The 18,102-nt window shown below is 45.2% G+C and overlaps 1 protein-coding gene across 8 annotated transcripts in view; it reads right to left on the bottom strand.

Moving 5' to 3' along the window:
- Positions 1 to 18,102, bottom strand: part of LOC138744586 (L-fucose kinase) — a 443,124-nt gene that overhangs the window by 261,652 nt on the left and 163,370 nt on the right. For 6 of the 8 annotated variants that reach the window (XM_069900973.1, XM_069900967.1, XM_069900972.1 and 3 more), the window contains exon 3: positions 16,731 to 16,882. In XM_069900973.1, the coding sequence (XP_069757074.1) occupies positions 16,731 to 16,882 (152 nt within the window). Of the gene's footprint in view, positions 1 to 16,730; positions 16,883 to 18,102 lie in introns of those variants that run through there. The other 2 variants (XM_069900974.1, XM_069900975.1) reach the window with 1 other exon arrangement.

The raw sequence follows: 18,102 nt of genomic DNA, 5'->3' as shown, positions 1-18,102 counted from the left end.
ATTTTGTTCATCAACTTACCTGCTAACCTCCTCGGATAGCTCTATAACATTGGATAAACACGACCTAACATGCACAAAGCCATGTTGACTACTCCTAATCATTCCCTGGCTGTCCAATTACTTGGATATTTGATGTCTTAGGCCACCTTCTAACTTCAGATTCACTGGCCTATAATTTCAAGGGTTACTTTTGGAGTCCTTTTTTAAACATCAGAACAACATGAGCTACCCTCCAATCTCCAGCACCTGACCTGTGGCTAAGGACATTTTAAATATTTCTGCCATGGTCCCTGCAATTTCTACACGCATCTCCCTCAAGGTCCGAGAATATATTGTCAGCCCCAGAGGATTTATCCACCCTACCATTTACCGTGTATGTCCTTTCTTGATTTGTCCTTCCAAAATGCAACACCTCACACTTGTCTACATTCATTAAATTCCATCTGCCATTTTTCCAGCTGGTCCAGATCCCTCTGCAAGCTCCACAACGCCTCCAATCTTAGTCTCATCTGCAAACTTGCTGATCCAATTTACCACATAATCATCCAGATCATTGATGTAAATGACAAACAACAATGGTCCCAGCACCAATACTTTCCAGTTTAAGCCCATTAATTCCTTCTTCTCAAGTTCTAAAGGACCCATGTTCAATTCAGACAACTTTTCCCACTTTATATATTTATAACAACTTTTTCTATTTGTTTTTATATTTTATGCTAATTACATTCATAATCAGTCTTTCCTTTTGCGACGACTCACCAAATGGTTCTTTGTTGCTTTTTAAATATCCCATTGCCCTAGTTCCCCTTCGTAACTTTGTATACATGAGCTTTTAATCTAACGCCTTTCATTGTTATTCAAGGTGGGCTCTCCCCACTTTACTTTTTCTGTTTTTACCTGGAGTACTTTTGTTAAGCACTGTGAATTTTTTTTTGAAAAGTCCTCAACTGTCCGTCCACAAAGCCTCCCAGTCAACACAAGTCAACACCTCCCTCGTTGCAATGTAGTCTCCCTTGTTTAGGCATAAGACTCTGGTTTTAGATTGAACTATGGCACCCTTAATCTGTATGAGATTATATTGTAATTAACAATGGCATGAAGCAAGGCTGCGTTCTCGCACCAACCCTCTTTTCAATCTTCTTCAGCATGATGCTGAAACAAGCCCATGAAAGACCTCAACAATGAAGACGCTGTTTACATCCGGTCCGCACGGATGGCAGTCTCTTCATTCTGAGGCGCCTGCAAGCTCACACCAAAACATAAGAGCAACTTGTCCATGAACTACTCTTTGCAGACGATGCCGCTTTAGTTGCCCATTCAGAGCCAGCTCTTCAGCGCTTGACGTCTTGTTTTGCGGAAACTGCCAAAATGTTTGGCCTGGAAGTCAGCCTGAAGAAAACTGAGGTCCTCCATCAGCCAGTTCCCCACCATGACTACCAGCCCCCCCACATCTCCATCGGGCACACAAAACTCAAAACGGTCAACCAGTTTACCTATCTCGGCTGCACCATTTCATCAGATGCAAGGATCGACAACGAGATAGACAACAGACTCACCAAGGCAAATAGCGCCTTTGGAAGACTACACAAAAGAGTCTGGAATAACAACCAACTGAAAAACCTCAAAGATTAGCGTATACAGAGTCGTTGTCATACTCACATTCCTGTTCGGCTCCGAATCATGGGTCCTCTACCGGCATCACCTACGGCTCCTAGAACGCTTCCTCCAGCGTTGTCTCCGCTCCATCCTCAACATTCATTGGAGCGACTTCAGCTCCAACATCGAAGTACTCGATATGGCAGGGGCCAACAGCATCGAATCCACGCTGCTGAAGATCCAACTGCGCTGGGTAGGTCACGTCTCCAGAATGGAGGACCATTGTGTTATATGGCGAGCTCTCCACTGGCCACCGTGACAGAGGTGCACCAAAGAAGAGGTACAAGGATTGCCTAAAGAAATCTCTTGGTGCCTGCCACATTGACCACCGCCAGTGGGCTGATATCGCCTCAAATCGTGCATCTTGGCTCCTCACAGTTCGGCGGGCAGCAACCTCCTTTGAAGAAGACCGCAGAGCTCACCTCACTGACAAAAGACAAAGGAGGAAAAATCCAACACCCAACCCCAACCAACCAATTTTCCCTTGCAACCGCTGCAACTGTGTCTGCCTGTCCCGCATCGGACTTGTCAGCCACAAACGAGCCTGCAGCTGACGTGGACATTACCCCTCCATAAATCTTCGTCCGTGAAGCCAAGCCAAAGAAGAAGAACTCTTTATCAAAAGGGTCTCTAACTAAGATATCATTAACTTCACACATCTCAGGATACAGAAGCAGGTCTACAATAGCATGCTGTGTTATAGGTTTTGTGGCCTGCTGTTGAAGATGTAGTCCTGTATCCTGACATGTGAAGTGAATGATCACAGATGCAATCTTTGAACTTCTCAAGACCACCTCAACCGACTGGATTTGTCCAATCAATGTGCATGTTAAAGTCCTCCATGACAATTATGCGAAGTCATGCATCCGATATTTCTTGGTTTTTCGTCTGTGCCGCAGTAATGTTACTTCAGTCATCTATACAGACCATGGAATTTTTTTCCCCCACACTATTCCTAATTTCTACTCCATTCGAGTCAAGGAGCCAATGTCGTCTCTCACTATCACTCAAAGGTTTCTTTTATTATCAAGTACGAATGCATTAAATATATAATATACCTTCTTAACTAATTATAGAATCAAACATCCTTTCTCACCTCCCCTACCTTCAAAGTTCAAATTTATTGTCAGAGTATATCACATACAATCCTGAAATTCATTTTCCTGACAAACAACAATGGTCCCAGCACAGATCTCAAAGGTACAAATCAAGTCCGAGAAGTAATCATCCACCGCTTCTCTCTGGCTTCTCCTGTCCAGCCATTGTCGAATCCAGCTCACTACTTCACCATGAATACCTAACATTTGAACCTTCCTGACTATCCTCCATGTGGGACGTTGTCAAAGGCCTTACTAAAGTCCATGTAGACAACATCCACATCCTTTCCTTTGTCAACTTTCCTGGTAATCTCCTCAAAAAACTCTATAAGATTGGTTAAACTCCACCTCCACAAGCCATGTTGATTATCCCTAATCAGTCCCTGGCTATCCAAGTAATTGTACATCCAATCTCTTTGAACACCTTCCAATAATTTAACTACGACTGACATCAGGCTCACTGGCCTATAATTTCCAGGCTTATTTTTGGAGCCTTTTTTAAACAATGCAACAACATGAGCTACCCTCCATCCTCTGGCACCTCACCCTTGGCGAAGGACATTTTAAATATTTCTGCCAGAGCCCCTACAGCTGTGATATTTTCCATGATGAGCAATGCCATCCTCCCCCTTTCGTCCCTCTATCACATCTGAAACAATGGAACCTGGAACATTGAGCTGTCAGTCCTGCTCCTCCTGCAATCAAGTTTCACTAATGGCCACAATGTCATAATTCCACATGCTAATCCACACTCTAAGATCATCTGCTTTTCCTACAATACTCCTTGCATTGAAATAGATGCACCCGAGAACATTTCCATCACGTACAACACTTTGATTTATGACTTTACATTCTGTCTTCACGTCATCTTTTTCATCCTCTCTCCACTATGTTATCTAGCACTCTGATACCCATCCCCCTACAAATCAGCATGGTACCAGGCCCTTCCAGCCCACAAGCCTGTGCATACAAGCCCCCCATGCACCAATCAACCTACAGTCCTTGTATAGTTTTGAAACAGGAGCACCAGGATGAAAATCACACAGACATGGGGAGAACATATAAACTCCTTGCTGACAGTGCTGGATTTGAACTCAGGTCACTGGTCAAGTGTGGTATGTTGTTTATAGGATTTAAATCCACATTCACTTGGTAAGCCATTAGGAAGGCTGCCAGCTTAAAATGATGTTAGCCTTGTAAAAGATCCTGATTGAGTCAGTAAGGAGAAGTCCATTCCATGGAGAAAGGGGACACAGTTAACATTGGACAATAAAGGTTTTGCTTCCTGAACACTTTTGGGTGTACTTTATGGAATTAGGTTGCTGATCACGAAAATCACCTTAAACATTTCCTATCGCGTACCTTTTTTTTAAGATATAACCTATTTTTATGATTTCCTATCATATTTTAAGTCTACTAGTATATTGCCCACAAAGCCAGCTGTTTTGGTCAGTGCAAGCACGTCTGGGTATGAACTCAATGCAGATGCTATGCAAATGTTGTCTTAGGCCTGGGCATGTTTAGTCAGGCTCGATGCAGATAGGCTAATAAAAGCAGCTCACATATACAGATGCTGTGCATTACATTGATTATAGATTGAATGAAAAACAGTATGAGGCCAGCAGGCCACAGGAGTACATGCTGATGGACACACTGAGGCTTGGGCACTATGGGGAAGGACCACAGTCTAGAGTCTTTCCATTACTGACACTGAGGGGCTGAGACCAAAGGGAAGCCTCTCAATCAACAGAAGGGGGAGGAACAACGAAATGCCACAGTGGTGGTAATGGGGTATTGAATTAGGAGGTCTACCTTGGCGCTTGGCCGGCTGTAGTGGGACTGGGTGGCTTAAGTTCAGGTGCACTGGCTTCAAGCAGTTGACGATGAAAAGCTCATCCTTTTCCCCAATGCCCAGAGTGAAAATTGAACTGTTGTTCTATATCACTTTGTAAGGGCCCTCGTACAGTCGTTGGATGAATGGTGCATGCCCTGGCAGACAAACACGAACTCGCAATTTTTTAAGTCCTTGGGAATGGAGGAGGGAATTTGTCCATGGTGGGTCGGTGGCCTGAGTATGAGGTTACCTAGTTTATAGTAGAGTCACTTAGTACTGTGGTGTTCTCTAGCTCTGGGTCGTAGGTTACAGGTAGGAATTCACTAGGGACTGTCAGGACCATAAACTATTTCAGCTGATGACGCCTGTAGGTCTTCCTTCGGGGCTGTGCGGATCCCAAGAAGGACCCAGGGGAGCTCATCTATCCATTTTGGGCTTATCAGCCTGGCCATGAGCACTGACTTGAGGTGCCTGTGGAAACACTCCACCAGGCCGTTGGATTGGAGGTGGTAGGCGGTGGTACAGTGCAGCTGCAAGCCAAGGAGGCTGGTTAATTCAGACCAAAGTTGAATGTCTTGCTACCCACCGCTTTCTAAAGGTCTTTATGGAGCTGTTGTTGGCAATTTGCAGGGTGGGGCCGCATTGTCTTTCGAGTGCCATTGGGGGATCGATGCTGATTTCTGTACCTGTCTCAACGATAAACTTGCGGCCTGAGATTTTATCACAAACATGAAGTAGGCTGTCTGGTTGGCCAGCCATCGTAGCCATCAGCAGCGGCTGGGTGTGACGTTTTCCAGAAACGAGCAAGGTTGCCAGCATTTGTGGGCATCTGCTCCTCCACCTTTGATGGTAGAAACACCATTGGCTGTCTGTTCCCTCAGTCATTTTCCAGGGCCATTGTTAGTCTCAGGACAAGCAGGGCTTGGTCAGCTGACTGATGGTGGACTCGTTTTCTCGTTGTCTGCTTTGGCAGCGACTTTTCTGGGGTCGCTGAAATCTACATTAACCAGCAGCAGCTGAAGGTCGTCAGGCAGCTGCTCTAGAAAAGCCTGATCGAACATGAGGCAGGTTTTGTGTCCTTCTGCCAGCGTGACCATCTTGTCCATGAGGGCAGATGGCGTTCTATCCCCCAGGCCGTCCAGATGCATAAGCCTGGTTGCCCTCTCATGTCAAGAGAGCCCATATGTGCTGATGAGTAACACTTTCAGCGCATTGTATTTAACTTCCTCTGGTGGGGCCTGGATGAGGTCGTTACCCTAGCTGTGGTCTCCTGGTCCAAGGAGCTGACCAAGTAATAATACTTGGTAGATGCAGAAGTGTTTTGTTTAATCTGGAACTGCACCTCTGCTAGTCTAAACCATGTGTGGAGTCGTAGTGTCCAGAAGGTGGGCAATTTCAATGCAACGGAGCTTACTGCTGCGGCGTCCATGTTGAGTAGTCTAAAAAAAACATTTGGACTCATCAAGGTCACCAATGTAGTGAGCGTTCTAATTGAGTGAAAGAACGAGGCCAGCAGTTGGTGGGCTTGTTGGAACTCGTGAGCTTTATTTTGATTAGCATGCTGCTGCTTTTAAAGCATTCGAAGCTCCCACCGCTGTGCGCTGGAAACTACGACATCATGATATAAGCAAGCTACCTGCGCACATGCAGGCCCCGAGCTTCTACTGCGTGACGCCATCTTTGATGTGGCTGTTCCGATGGTGGGCGCATAACACACAGAGTCAGCTTGCTTGGGCATCAAATATGTGCGTCACCACAATTTAATGTTTCTCCAAATTCTTAGTTGATACAGAAAATCTGAAATGATCTTTGTGTTCAGCGTGAAGTTGTCTATCATGATCCTCAATTTTTTTTTCAGGAAGCAAACATTTTGAAAAAAATTGCTGTACAGTGTAATTACCAAAAAAAAAAGCATTAGGAAAACTAAAGTTTGTAGCAACTGTGTCGCAATGCGAAATGAAGAACGAGAAAATGATCCGACTTAGCCAAGTCGAAGTTCAGTAAAAGTAGTTTTTACTCAGTCACCTGCACGTTCCAAATGACGTCATCACATGGCAGCATCAAGACGTCACTCAGAACCTCTTGAGCCGGTTCGATTAAGCCTCCGGTGAGCAGCTACATGCCACCCCCCCCACCCAGAACAAGTGATAGGAGGCTAAACCTCTGGTGCCATTATTGGCCACTGCTCTTGGGCGGTCAACCACACCATTGCATTGGGGTCGTTGCAAGGGCTAATCAATGTTAAGATGAGTGAGCTTTAATCGGTCAGTCGTAAATGTCTCTGGATGCCCCCCAATGTCCAGTACACAAGTCGTACAATTGTTTTGTAGCACTCTGAAGGGGCCCTCATATGGCCCTTATGCATCTCTATCCACAAACACAAACTCGCAGTCTTGGAGTTCCTTTGGAATATGGGTGTCATTGTTCCATGCCTTGACATGGGAACTGGTGCCAATTTTCCAAGCTGCTAAGACTTCGATTGGTGGTACCTCCCGTCCGCATGCTATGGGTACGAACTCCCCAGGTACAATGAGCGGGGCTCCATAAACCAACTCAGCTGATGAGGAGTTGAGATCCTCCTTGGGTATCATTCTTATTTCCAGGAGGATCCAGGGCAGCTCATCAGCCTAATCAGGTCCCTGGAGGAGGGCTATCAGTGCAGCCTTCATGCGCCTATGGAACCGCTCCACCAGGCCATTCGACTGCAGGTGATAGGCTGTCGTGTGGTGCAACTGCATTCACAACAAAATGTCCCAGTGTGTGGAGGTAAACTGTGGGCCTCTGTCAGAGTTGGCATGTGTGAGTAGGCCGGACTGAGATCCCCAGGCAGAAATAAAAGCACTGGCTCATGAATCAGTCGATAAGTCTGTCACAAGTACCTAGACTCTCGTGACACTGGAAGCAGGCCGACAATGTCGACATGCACTTGGTCAAATCTGTGCTGCAGTGGTTGGAAAGGGTAAAGAAGCACCTTCCCATGCCATTGCACTTTTGCAGATTGACCGTCCGTGCACACCCTTGCCCAGTACACAACCTGCTTTATGAGTCCATGCCATACAAACTTGTCAGCTATCAGGCAGACCATCGCTCAAATGGAGGGGTGGGACATTCCTTGAATGGCTTCGAAATGCAACATCTCCACGCAGCAGGGACAATAGGGTGAGGCTGACCTGTGGAAACATCATAAAGGAGGGTAGTACCTTGTGGCCCAAAGGTTATATCCTGTTGCAGGCTCATGACACCAGCTGGGAGTTCTTCGTCCTGGCACTTTGGCGAGCACCGTGTAGTCTACGCCCGGAGAGAGGGCATCTGTCACCACATCACTCTTACTGGAGATATGTTTAATCTTGGTTGAAAACTCAGATATGTAAGATAGGCGGTGTTGCTGGCGGGCTATCAATGGATCGGATTCCTTTGCAAAGGAGAACGTTAGCGGTTTGTGGTCAGTGAAAAGCATGAACTCCCTCCCTTCCAAAAAAAATAGCGGAAGTGTCTGACCACTAGGTACCGTGCCAGCAGTTCCCTATCGAATGTGCTGCATTTAGTTTTTGGAAGGCGGAGATGCCAACTAAAAAATTGCTAGAGGCTTCCATTGTTCATTGGTGTACTGTTCAAAGACCCCGCCTACTGCTGCATCTATTGTCAAGGCAGTTGGTGCATCCATTTGTGGATGGACCAGCAATGTTGCCTTCACTTGGGCATCTTTGGCCTGTTGGAATGCTACCATCATCTCCCTTGTCCACTCGAGTTCTTTGACATCACTGGACATGAGGTTGAAGAGGGGTTTCATAATGTGAGCTGCAGAGGGTAGAAAGTGGCTACAGAAATTGACCATCCCCACAAATTCCTGGAGTCCTTTGATCGTGTGGGGTCTCAGGATTTGAAGAAGGCTTCCACCTTGCTAGGCAATGAAACGACACCCCGGCAGCTGATCCGATGTCCCAAGAACTCGATAGAGGACTGCCCAAATTTGCACTTGGCAGGGTTCAGTTAGCCTGAACTCCTGTAGGCGGCAGCAGAGTAAATGCAGATGCTGCAAGCGCTCTTTGTAGGAGTGGCTAGCGATGAGTATGTGTTCCAAGTATACGAAAAGGAAGTTCATGCCAAGCCCCATCAGTCGCTGGAATGTTTGTGCCAAAAAGAATTCTCAAAAATTCAAAGAAGACGACCAGTGTTATGATGGCAATCTTGGGCACATACTCCGAGTTTACAGGTATTTGATGGTACCTCAATTTTAGAAAATATCCTGGCCTCATGAAAATTAGCTGTAAAGTCCTGTATATGGGGCACAGGGTAGCAATTTGCAATGGTAGAGTCATTGAGATGCCTGAAAAATCCGTAAGGTCTCCAGCCTCCCGTGGGCACCATATGTAGCAGGGAAGCCCACAGGCTATCAGACCTGCGTATGATTCCAAGCTCCTCCATTTTGTTGAATCTTGCTTTGCAAGCCGCAACTTGTCAGACATCAGGCGTCGGGCTTGGGCATGTTGAGGAGGTCCTGAGGCAAGGATGTGGTGTGTGACACCATGTTTGGGTGTGGCAGTGGAGAACTTGGGAGTGACAATGTCCAGAAACTTCATAAGAAGTTTGGCGAATACGTTGTTTGAGAACTCCACAGTGGTGCACGGAGGGTAGTTTGACTTCCAAGGTGGGAAGTCTGGAACGTTGTGGTGTTCGCCAACCAGCATCAACAAGTGGGCTCTGAGGAAGTTGGCACCCAGATATGGCTGGGACACAGCAGCAAGAATGAACTTCCATGTGAACTTATTGTCACCGAATTTCAGGGGTAAAGTCCGTGTGTCATACATACGAATTGAACTGCCATTCACCACTGCGAGCGCCAGACCCACGCATCTGGTACAGTTGTTAAAGCCGAAGGAGGAAGGACACTAACCTCCACACCTATGTTGAATAGAAATTTGCAATGGGAGAGTTAGTCCAAAAGGTAGAGCTGCCAGCTGCCATAGCCATTAGCAACGACTGACAATGGCATTTTCCCAGAAAAGTGCAAAGGCGTCGGCAGTGGCAAGCTCCAGAACCCCAGCGTTGATGGTAAAAACACCAGGTGGTTGTCATGGAGTCATGCTTGTCCAGGGGTATATGCACCCTCATTGCCGGTACTCATGGAGCCTGTGTGACACAGCACTGATTTCTGTGAGCCTTGTGCCTTGCTGTTTTGCGTGCCAAACTGTTTAAGGTTTATCAAACTCCTCGTCAGCCAACGTGAACTGGATGTCTTCTGGCATATGCTCTAAAAACAAATGCTCAAAGAGCAACCAAGGCCTATGGCCGTCTGCCAGTGCCAACATGTCATTCATTACCAGGGTCTGCGGGGAGGAGTCGGCGTTGGAGGCGGCCATTGGTCGAGCCAGCGTACAGGAGAGTGTGACGGGAAGGTAAGGTCTTTTTAAAGACTCTTACTGGGGACAGAGCTTAGCAGTAGGGAGAGGAGAGGAGAGGAGAGGAGAAGGACAGAAAAGAAAAGAGTCCGGGGCAGGTAAGAAAACTTTTTTAAAAGTCTCTTACCAGGGTCTGCGGGGAGGAGTCGGCGTCGGAGGCGGCCATTGGTCGAGCCAGCGTACAGGAGAGTGTGACGGGAAGGTAAGAAGGTCTTTTTAAAGACTCTTACTGGGGACAGAGCTTAGCAGTAGGGAGAGGAGAGGAGAGGAGAGGAGAAGGACAGAAAAGAAAAGAGTCCGGGGCAGGTAAGAAAACTTTTTAAAAAGTCTCTTACCAGGGTCTGCGGGGAGGAGTCGGCGTCGGAGGCGGCCATTGGTCGAGCCAGCGTACAGGAGAGTGTGAAGGGGTTAATTGGTAAAAGGCCAATAAATAAGAGGGACAGCGAGTGGCCCAGCGAGTGAGTGGCCCAGTGAAGGAGTGGGACTTCCAGGCTTTGGCTCATCAGGCTTCGGCGAAAGCAGGCGGAGAGAAAGCTAAGATAGTCTTCATTACTTCTTCATTGGGGTAAGGGATGAGTGTTAAGGCTGTGTGTTGTCGGGAGTGCCGGATGTGGGAGGTCCTGGAGTCTTCCAGACTCCCGGATGTCCATATCTGCACTAGGTGTGTCGAGCTGCAGATTGTCAGGGACCGTGTTAGGGAACTAGAGCTGCAGCTCGATGACCTCAGGCTGGTTAGGGAAACAGAGGTAGTCATAGACAGGAGTTACAGCCAGGTGGTCACGCCAGGGCCACGGGAGGATGAAAGGTGGGTTAACTGTTAGGAGAGGGACAAAAGAACGTAAGGTGCCAGAGACGAGCCCTGTGAATGTAACCCTCAGCAATAAATACGCCTCTTTGAGCACTGTTGAGGGGGACATCAAGGTTGGGGGGAGTGACAGTGGCTGTGCCTCCGGCACGAGGTCGGCCCCTGTAGCTCAGAAAGGGAGGGAAAGGAAGAGGAGGGCAATTGTGGTAGGAGACTCCATAGTTAAGAGGACGGATAGGGGATTCTGCGGACGCAGCAAGGAGAACCGGATGGTGGTTTGCCTCCCTGGTGCCAGGGTCCGAGATGTTGCTGCTCGTGTCCCAGATATCCTAAAGTGGGAGGGACAGGAGCCAGAGGTCGTGGTACATGTAGGTACCAATGACATAGGGAGAATTAGAGAAGAGGTCCTAAAAAGTGAGTACAGGCAGTTAGGTAGGGAGTTAAAAAGAAGGACTGCAAAGGGGGTAATCTCTGGATTACTCCCTGTGCCACATGACAGTGTGAATAGAAATAGAATGAGGTGGAGGATTAACACGTGGCTGAAGGGGTGGAGTAAGGGGTAGGGTTTTAAGTTTCTGGATAACTGGGACCTTTTTTGGGGGAGATGTGACCTGTACAGTAAGGACGGGTTACACTTAAATCCCAGGGGGACCAGAATCCTGGCAGAGGTATTTGCTAGGGCTACTCAGGATCCTTTAAACTAGAATGGTTGGGGGGAGGGAACAAAATAGTACAGAGCAGTAAGGAGAAGGTTAGAATGCAAACAATGAAAGTTTGTAGTAAGTATTTGAATATGGATGGGCAGGTGATAGAGAAGGGAAATGCTCTGGAAGAAGATGAAGGGCAATTGGCAGGAAAAGTAAATAATGTTGTTCTTAAAGATGAGGGAAAACAGGGATTAAAAAATGGGAAATCCCTGAAATTCATATATTTTAATGCCAGGAGTATTGTAAAAAAGGTGGATGAGCTGAAGGTGTGGATTGATATTTGGAAGTATGATGTGGTAGCGATTAGTGAGACATGGTTGCAGGAGGGATGTGATTGGCAACTGAATATCCCTGGGTTTCGTTGTTTTAGGTGTGATAGAGTCGGAGGGGCAAGAGGAGGTGGGGTTGCATTGCTTGTCAGGGAAAATATTACAGCGGTGCCTAGGAAGGATAGATTAGAGGGCACATCCACGGAGGCTATTTGGGTGGAACTGAGGAGTAGGAAAGGAGAGGTTACACTTGTAGGGGTGTATTATAGACCACCCGGAGGGGACCGAGACCTAGAGGAGCAAATCTGTAGGGAGATAGTAGATATTTGTGATAAGCACAGGGTTGTAATTATGGGAGATTTTAATTTTCCACATATAGATTGGGAAACACATTCTGTGAAAGGAATGGATGGGTTAGAGTTTGTGAAATGTGTGCAAGATATTTTTTTACAACAATATGTAGAGGTGCCGACCAGAGAAGGAGCAGTGTTAGATCTACTGTTGGCAAATGGGATGGGTCAAGTGACGGAGGTTAGTGTTGGCGAGCACTTCGGGTCCAGTGATCATAATGCCATCAGATTGAATGTCATTATGGAAAGAGAGAAATCAGGGCCAAGGATTGAGGTTTTTGATTGGGGAAAAGCTAGATTTGAGGAGATGCGAAAGGACTTGCAGGGTGTGCATTGGGACAATTTGTTTTATGGGCAGGATGTAGTAGAGAGATGGAAGTCTTTTAAAGATCAGATTTTGAGAGTGCAAAAGCTTTATGTTCCTGTTAGGTTAAAAGGAGGGGCAAAAGGTTTGAGAGAGCCGTGGTTTTCAAGGAATATTGGAAACTTGATTCGAAGAAAAAGGGAGGCGTACATTAGATATAAGAAGCATGGAGTTAAGGAGATGTTTGAAAGATACATTGAATGTAAGAGGAATCTTAAGAGAGGAATTAGGAAAGCTAAAAGAAGGTACGAGAAAACTATGGCAAGCAGGGTGAAAACTAATCCAAAAGAGTTCTACAAATATGTTAATGGTAAGAGGAAAGCTAGAGACAAAATTGGTCCCTTAGAAAATCAGAGTGGAAACCTGTGTGTGGAACCTAGAGAAATGGGGGAGATATTGAACAGTTTCTTTTCTTCGGTATTCACTAAGGAGAAGGATATTGGGAGATGTGGGATAAAAAAAGCAAATTGGGTAAATATGGGGAATATAGAGATTACAAAAGGTGTAGTTTTAAGGCTTTTGAAGAATATAAAGGTGGATAAGTCTCCGGGACCAGACAGGATCTTCCCCAGGACATTGAGAGAAGTGAAGGAGGAAATAGCAGAGGCTCTGGCGGTAATTTTTCAAATGTCATTAGATATGGGGATAGTGCCGGAGGATTGGCGCATTGCGCATGTGGTTCCGTTATTTAAAAAGGGTTCAAGGAGGAAGCCTGGCAACTATCGGCCTGTAAGTTTGACGTCTGTGGTAGGTAAATTAATGGAGAAAATTCTTAGAGATAGTACTTATAAACATCTGGATAGACAGGGTCTGATCAGGAGTACTCAACATGGATTTGTGGGAGGAAGGTCATGTTTGACCAATCTGATTGAATTTTTTGAAGAGGTGACTAGGAATGTGGATGAGGGTAGCGCAGTGGATGTTGTCTTTATGGACTTCAGTAAGGCCTTCGATAAGGTACCACATGGAAGGTTAGTTAGGAAGGTGCAGTCTTTAGGTATAAATTTTGAGAGTGTCAAATGGATTGAACATTGGCTGAAAGGGAGAGGCCAGAGAGTGGTAGTGGATAATTGTCTGTCAGGTTGGAGGCCGGTGACCAGTGGTGTGCCTCAAGGATCTGTATTGGGCCCATTGTTGTTCGTTATATACATTAATGATCTAGATGATGGGGTGGTGAATTGGATTAGTAAATATGCAGACGATACTAAGATAGGTGGAATAGTGGATAATGAAGAAGGTTTTCAAGGATTGCAGAGGGATTTGGGCTGCTTAGAAAAGTGGGCTGAAAAATGGCAGATGGAATTTAATGCTGATAAGTGTGAGGTGCTTCATTTTGGTAAGAAGAATCAGAATAGGACATATGTGGTAAATGGGAGAGCATTGAGGAATACAGAAGAGCAGAAAGATTTAGGAGTAACGGTACATCGTTCCCTGAAGGTAGAAACTCACGTGAATAGGGTGGTGAAGAAGGCTTTTAGTATGCTGGCCTTTATCAATCATTGCATGGAATATAGGAGTTGGGAGGTGATGTTGAGATTGTATAAGACGTTGGTGCGGCCTAATTTGGAGTTCTGTGTGCAGTTCTGGTCGCCTAATTATAGGAAGGATATAAACAGAGTGGAGAGAGTGCAGAGAAGGTTTACCAGAATGTTGCCTGGGTTTAAGCATCTGGAGTATGGGGAGAGATTGGACAGATTGGGTCTTTATTCTTTGGAGCGTAGAAGGTTGAGAGGGGATTTGATAGAAGTATTTAAGATTATGAAAGGGATAGACAGAATGGATATGGATAGACTATTTCCGTTAAGAGGAGGAAAGTTTAAAACAAGAGGACATGAGTTAAGAATTAAGGGGCAGAGGTTTAGAGGTAACATGAGGGGGAACTTCTTTACTCAGAGAGTGGTAGCTGTGTGGAATGATCTTCCGGGAGAAATAGTGGCGGCGGAGTCAATTGTATTATTTAAGAAAAGGTTGGACAGGTATATGGATGAGAAGAGGATGGAGGGTTATGGGCATTGTGCGGGGAGGTGGGATTAGAAAGGGGTGTTTTGTTCGGTGCGGATTAGAAGGGCCTAATGGCCTGTTTCCGTGCTGTAATTGTTATGTATATGTTATGTTATTAACACTGAAGGGGCACGGCCCCCAGGCCATCGATATGGAAGAGCCATGCAGCTCACTCAAGCCATGAGAGACAGTATTTCTGGACAGAAGGCCGTTTAGGGCTTCAAACTTGCCGAGAGTTGGAAGGAAATCTACTACTCGACCGGCCATAACCTGGTCAAGGGCGCTTACCACATGATAGTGCTTAGTGGCATCCACTTCTATTTTGTGAATGTGGAACTGCCTGAACTAAACTTCAGGTTGTGGTCCAAAAGACAGCCAGTATGAGTAAACCGCTCCATTGTCTATGTTGCGTCCAAACTCTGCTTGGGCCTGTTGGGGTCACCAATGTAGCAACTGTGTTTGCAGTGCGAAATGAAGAATGAGGGTGACATCACATGATGACGTAGTACCAGGTTGAGAAATCTGGCTACTCCGGGAAAAAGTTAAAAAAAAGAAAAGAAAAAGTAAAGAGACAAGATTGAAAATTCATCTACAGTGAAGGTGAACTACTGGAGACAACATAAAAATGCCACCCAAGAGACGGAAGAAAAGCTAGAGGGACTAGAAGAAAAAGAGAGAGAAGACAAAGAAGGCCCTACCTTTCAATGAAGCCAGGACCTGGAGTAGTGCTGGCACTCCGCAGGATCAAAAAATCAAGACCTATTTTAGTAAATTTTTTTGATATTAAGTAAGGGAGAAAATTTTGGAATTGGCAGCTAAACAGCTCAAAGAGAGAAGAGCATCACTGGAAACAGAAAGGAATAAGATCTTCTTTTATCTTGATATTAGTTTTGAGTTGTTGAAGAGACGCAAGAGTTTTAATTCAGTCAAAAGTATTTTGTGGAAGAAGGGGTACACTTTTATCTTGCGTTACCCTACCATTCTGAAGGTGTTTATTCAAGATGGAATGAGTCGATTTTTATGGATCCAGAACATGGCCAAAAATTTGCTGACAAACTGCCAGACGTACCAAGATGGAGCTGGAAAAATGGACACTTGAAGGATGATGGACATATCATATTGGGAGATGAAATATCTGAGTGTTTTTTGCTGAGGTGTAGATGAGTTTAACATACTCAGAGAAGCCAGAGGTTTGGTGACTGGCTTCTACTGAGTTGCAGATGCTATTGCGAAACCATTCACTACCCGAATAATAGAGGCGGGGTAGCACTGTCGAGGAACTGTGTGACAGTGCTCGAAGGGGGATTTTCTTTTCCTCTCTATCTTTCTTTTTTTTTCTATTCAATCAAGTAATAATCTTATAACTGGATTCAAGGATGGTTTTATGTTTATGGAATTGATGAGGATCCGGGGACATATTGAAACCTTGGACACATGAGGGAATTTTTAAAATGATACAATGGGTAGTTAATTGAAATTTATTAGGTTTAATGTGAACAGGCTTCAGAACCCTATTAAAAAAAGTTTTAACATATAGTAAGAAATTCAGAGTAGATATTGCTTTTTTGCAAGAAATGCATTTAACCGGAAAGTTACATCAGATTAAAGAGAGATTGAGTAGAAACGAAGAACAAGAAAATGATCAGATGTAGTTGAGTTGAAGTTCAGTAAAAATCGTTTTTACTCCATCACACACAGCTTTTTAAAACCAAATGACGTCATCTCATTGTGACATTGTGATATAACTCAGATCCTCCCCAGCTGATTCAATTACAAGCTGCTACATGTTTGTTATTTAACGTGGTCTTATGGCAAAGGAGGAAAAACCCAACACCCATCCCCAACCAACCAATTTTCCCCTGCAACCGCTGCAATCGTGTCTGCCTGTCCCGCATCGGACTTGTCAGCCACAAACGAGTCTGCAGCTGACGTGGACTTTTTACCCCCTCCATAAATCTTCGTCCGCGAAGCCAAGCCAAAGATGATCTGAAATGAAAATCTGAATGGAAGCAAATCCAACAATATCTTTTACAGAGGGAACACGATGGATATGTGAAAGGATTAATTATCAGGTCAAATCAAGAGCAAAAACATGAGATTAATTAGGCAGCTCTTTTAACCAGCCAATTCAAATGGCCTGCTGTGCTGTAAGTCCCTGTGATTCTAGAAGCTGGGTTCTTGCCTTTCATTTATTACATAAAAGTCTACGTTTTAAATTAGAGAGATGCTGATATGTAAATCAACACACCGTATATCCGGCCTTGGCACTGAGGTGTTCAGCAGCTACCAACAATGCATTGAGGGTTGCACCTCCACTACCGACATGTGCCTCTGGATCCTCAACGGTAAGCAGGGCCACACCAGGAGCAATGGACCCCTTGCGCTGGCGGATTTCAAGCTCTAGGGAAAAAAAACAAAAAAGAGTTAAGAAATTAATGGGCAGGAGAGATTGGACTAGTCAACGGTGGAAGGGATTCTAGGTTCTCTTTTTTTATTTATTTTTCTGGTCAGATATTAATTACTCACCAACAACCAGGCCTTGATCTGACTGCCTTTAGCTCCTCAACCACCTTCCAAGCACAGATGAGGTAGTTTAGAGTCTGTTGGATTAACAATCTCACCTGTGCTTGGAAGGTGGTTGAGAGAACCTAGAATCCCATGGATCTATCCACCATTGTAACAACATACCAGCTCCACAGCTTATCTATCACCTTTCCTTCATCTGGCATTCTCCCCACCATTAATGGATTGCAGTAGCTTGAGATTGTCTTCTTCGAAGGCAATAAATGACTGCCCTGCTTTTGACACTTGTCTTGCAGTAGCAAGTTAAAACATTTGTGCCAACTAAAAGCAATCTACAACAGCAAATTACAAAACTGCTCCATTTCATACATATAGTTTTTAAATGATTGCATCTCCAACCTATTTAATGCACTGTTGCTGCAAGGTTTAATTTATTGTGGCTATCCCTCGAGGTCAAGGATGATGGACTTCGTTCCGTTGATCTATTTTCAGGCTCTGAAAGATCCTCAGCATCCAGGACAAGTCGTTCCAGGTGGCAGATCGGGCTTTGGTTGTTGTTGTCTCTCTTTCCATTTACTTCTCTTTTCTTCTAGTTCTGCATACCTGTTGGTTTTGGAAGTTGCTGTTTCTTCACGGATGATAGTTTCCTGTCCTTGGTATGCTACATTTCTTCATGTTGGATTTTAAGACATCTTTGAATCTCTTCTGTTGTCCATCTCTTTTATGTTTGCGTTTTTTAAGGTGGGAGCAGAAGATTTGTTTTGGCAGACATTTGTCTTCCATCCGAACAATATGACCGCTCCATCTTAGTTGGTTCTTAATGAAGTAGGCTCCAATGGTTGTAGTTTTTCCTTCATTTAGCACACTGACATTAGTTGCTTCTTGGCTAGGAGCTTCCAGCCATCACATTGCCTTCCCCCAATCGCCGAAAGACTAGAAAATGGCCCGAGCGAAGACACCTGTGTGAGTATTTGTTTAATGTGTACTTGATGTTGTACCCCAAGAAGCACACGATACTTCACAAATCAACCAACTAGTTCCAATGGCATGAAAACTACGACGACTGGAGCTGATGGATTTGTTTCAGTTTTCGACCA

Source organism: Narcine bancroftii, chromosome 10 (genome assembly GCF_036971445.1).
Source record: "Narcine bancroftii isolate sNarBan1 chromosome 10, sNarBan1.hap1, whole genome shotgun sequence".
In the NCBI taxonomy this organism is placed as follows: Eukaryota; Metazoa; Chordata; class Chondrichthyes; order Torpediniformes; family Narcinidae; genus Narcine; species Narcine bancroftii.
Note: the sequence above shows the minus strand (reverse complement) of the source record. Positions and strands in the feature narration are given on the sequence as shown.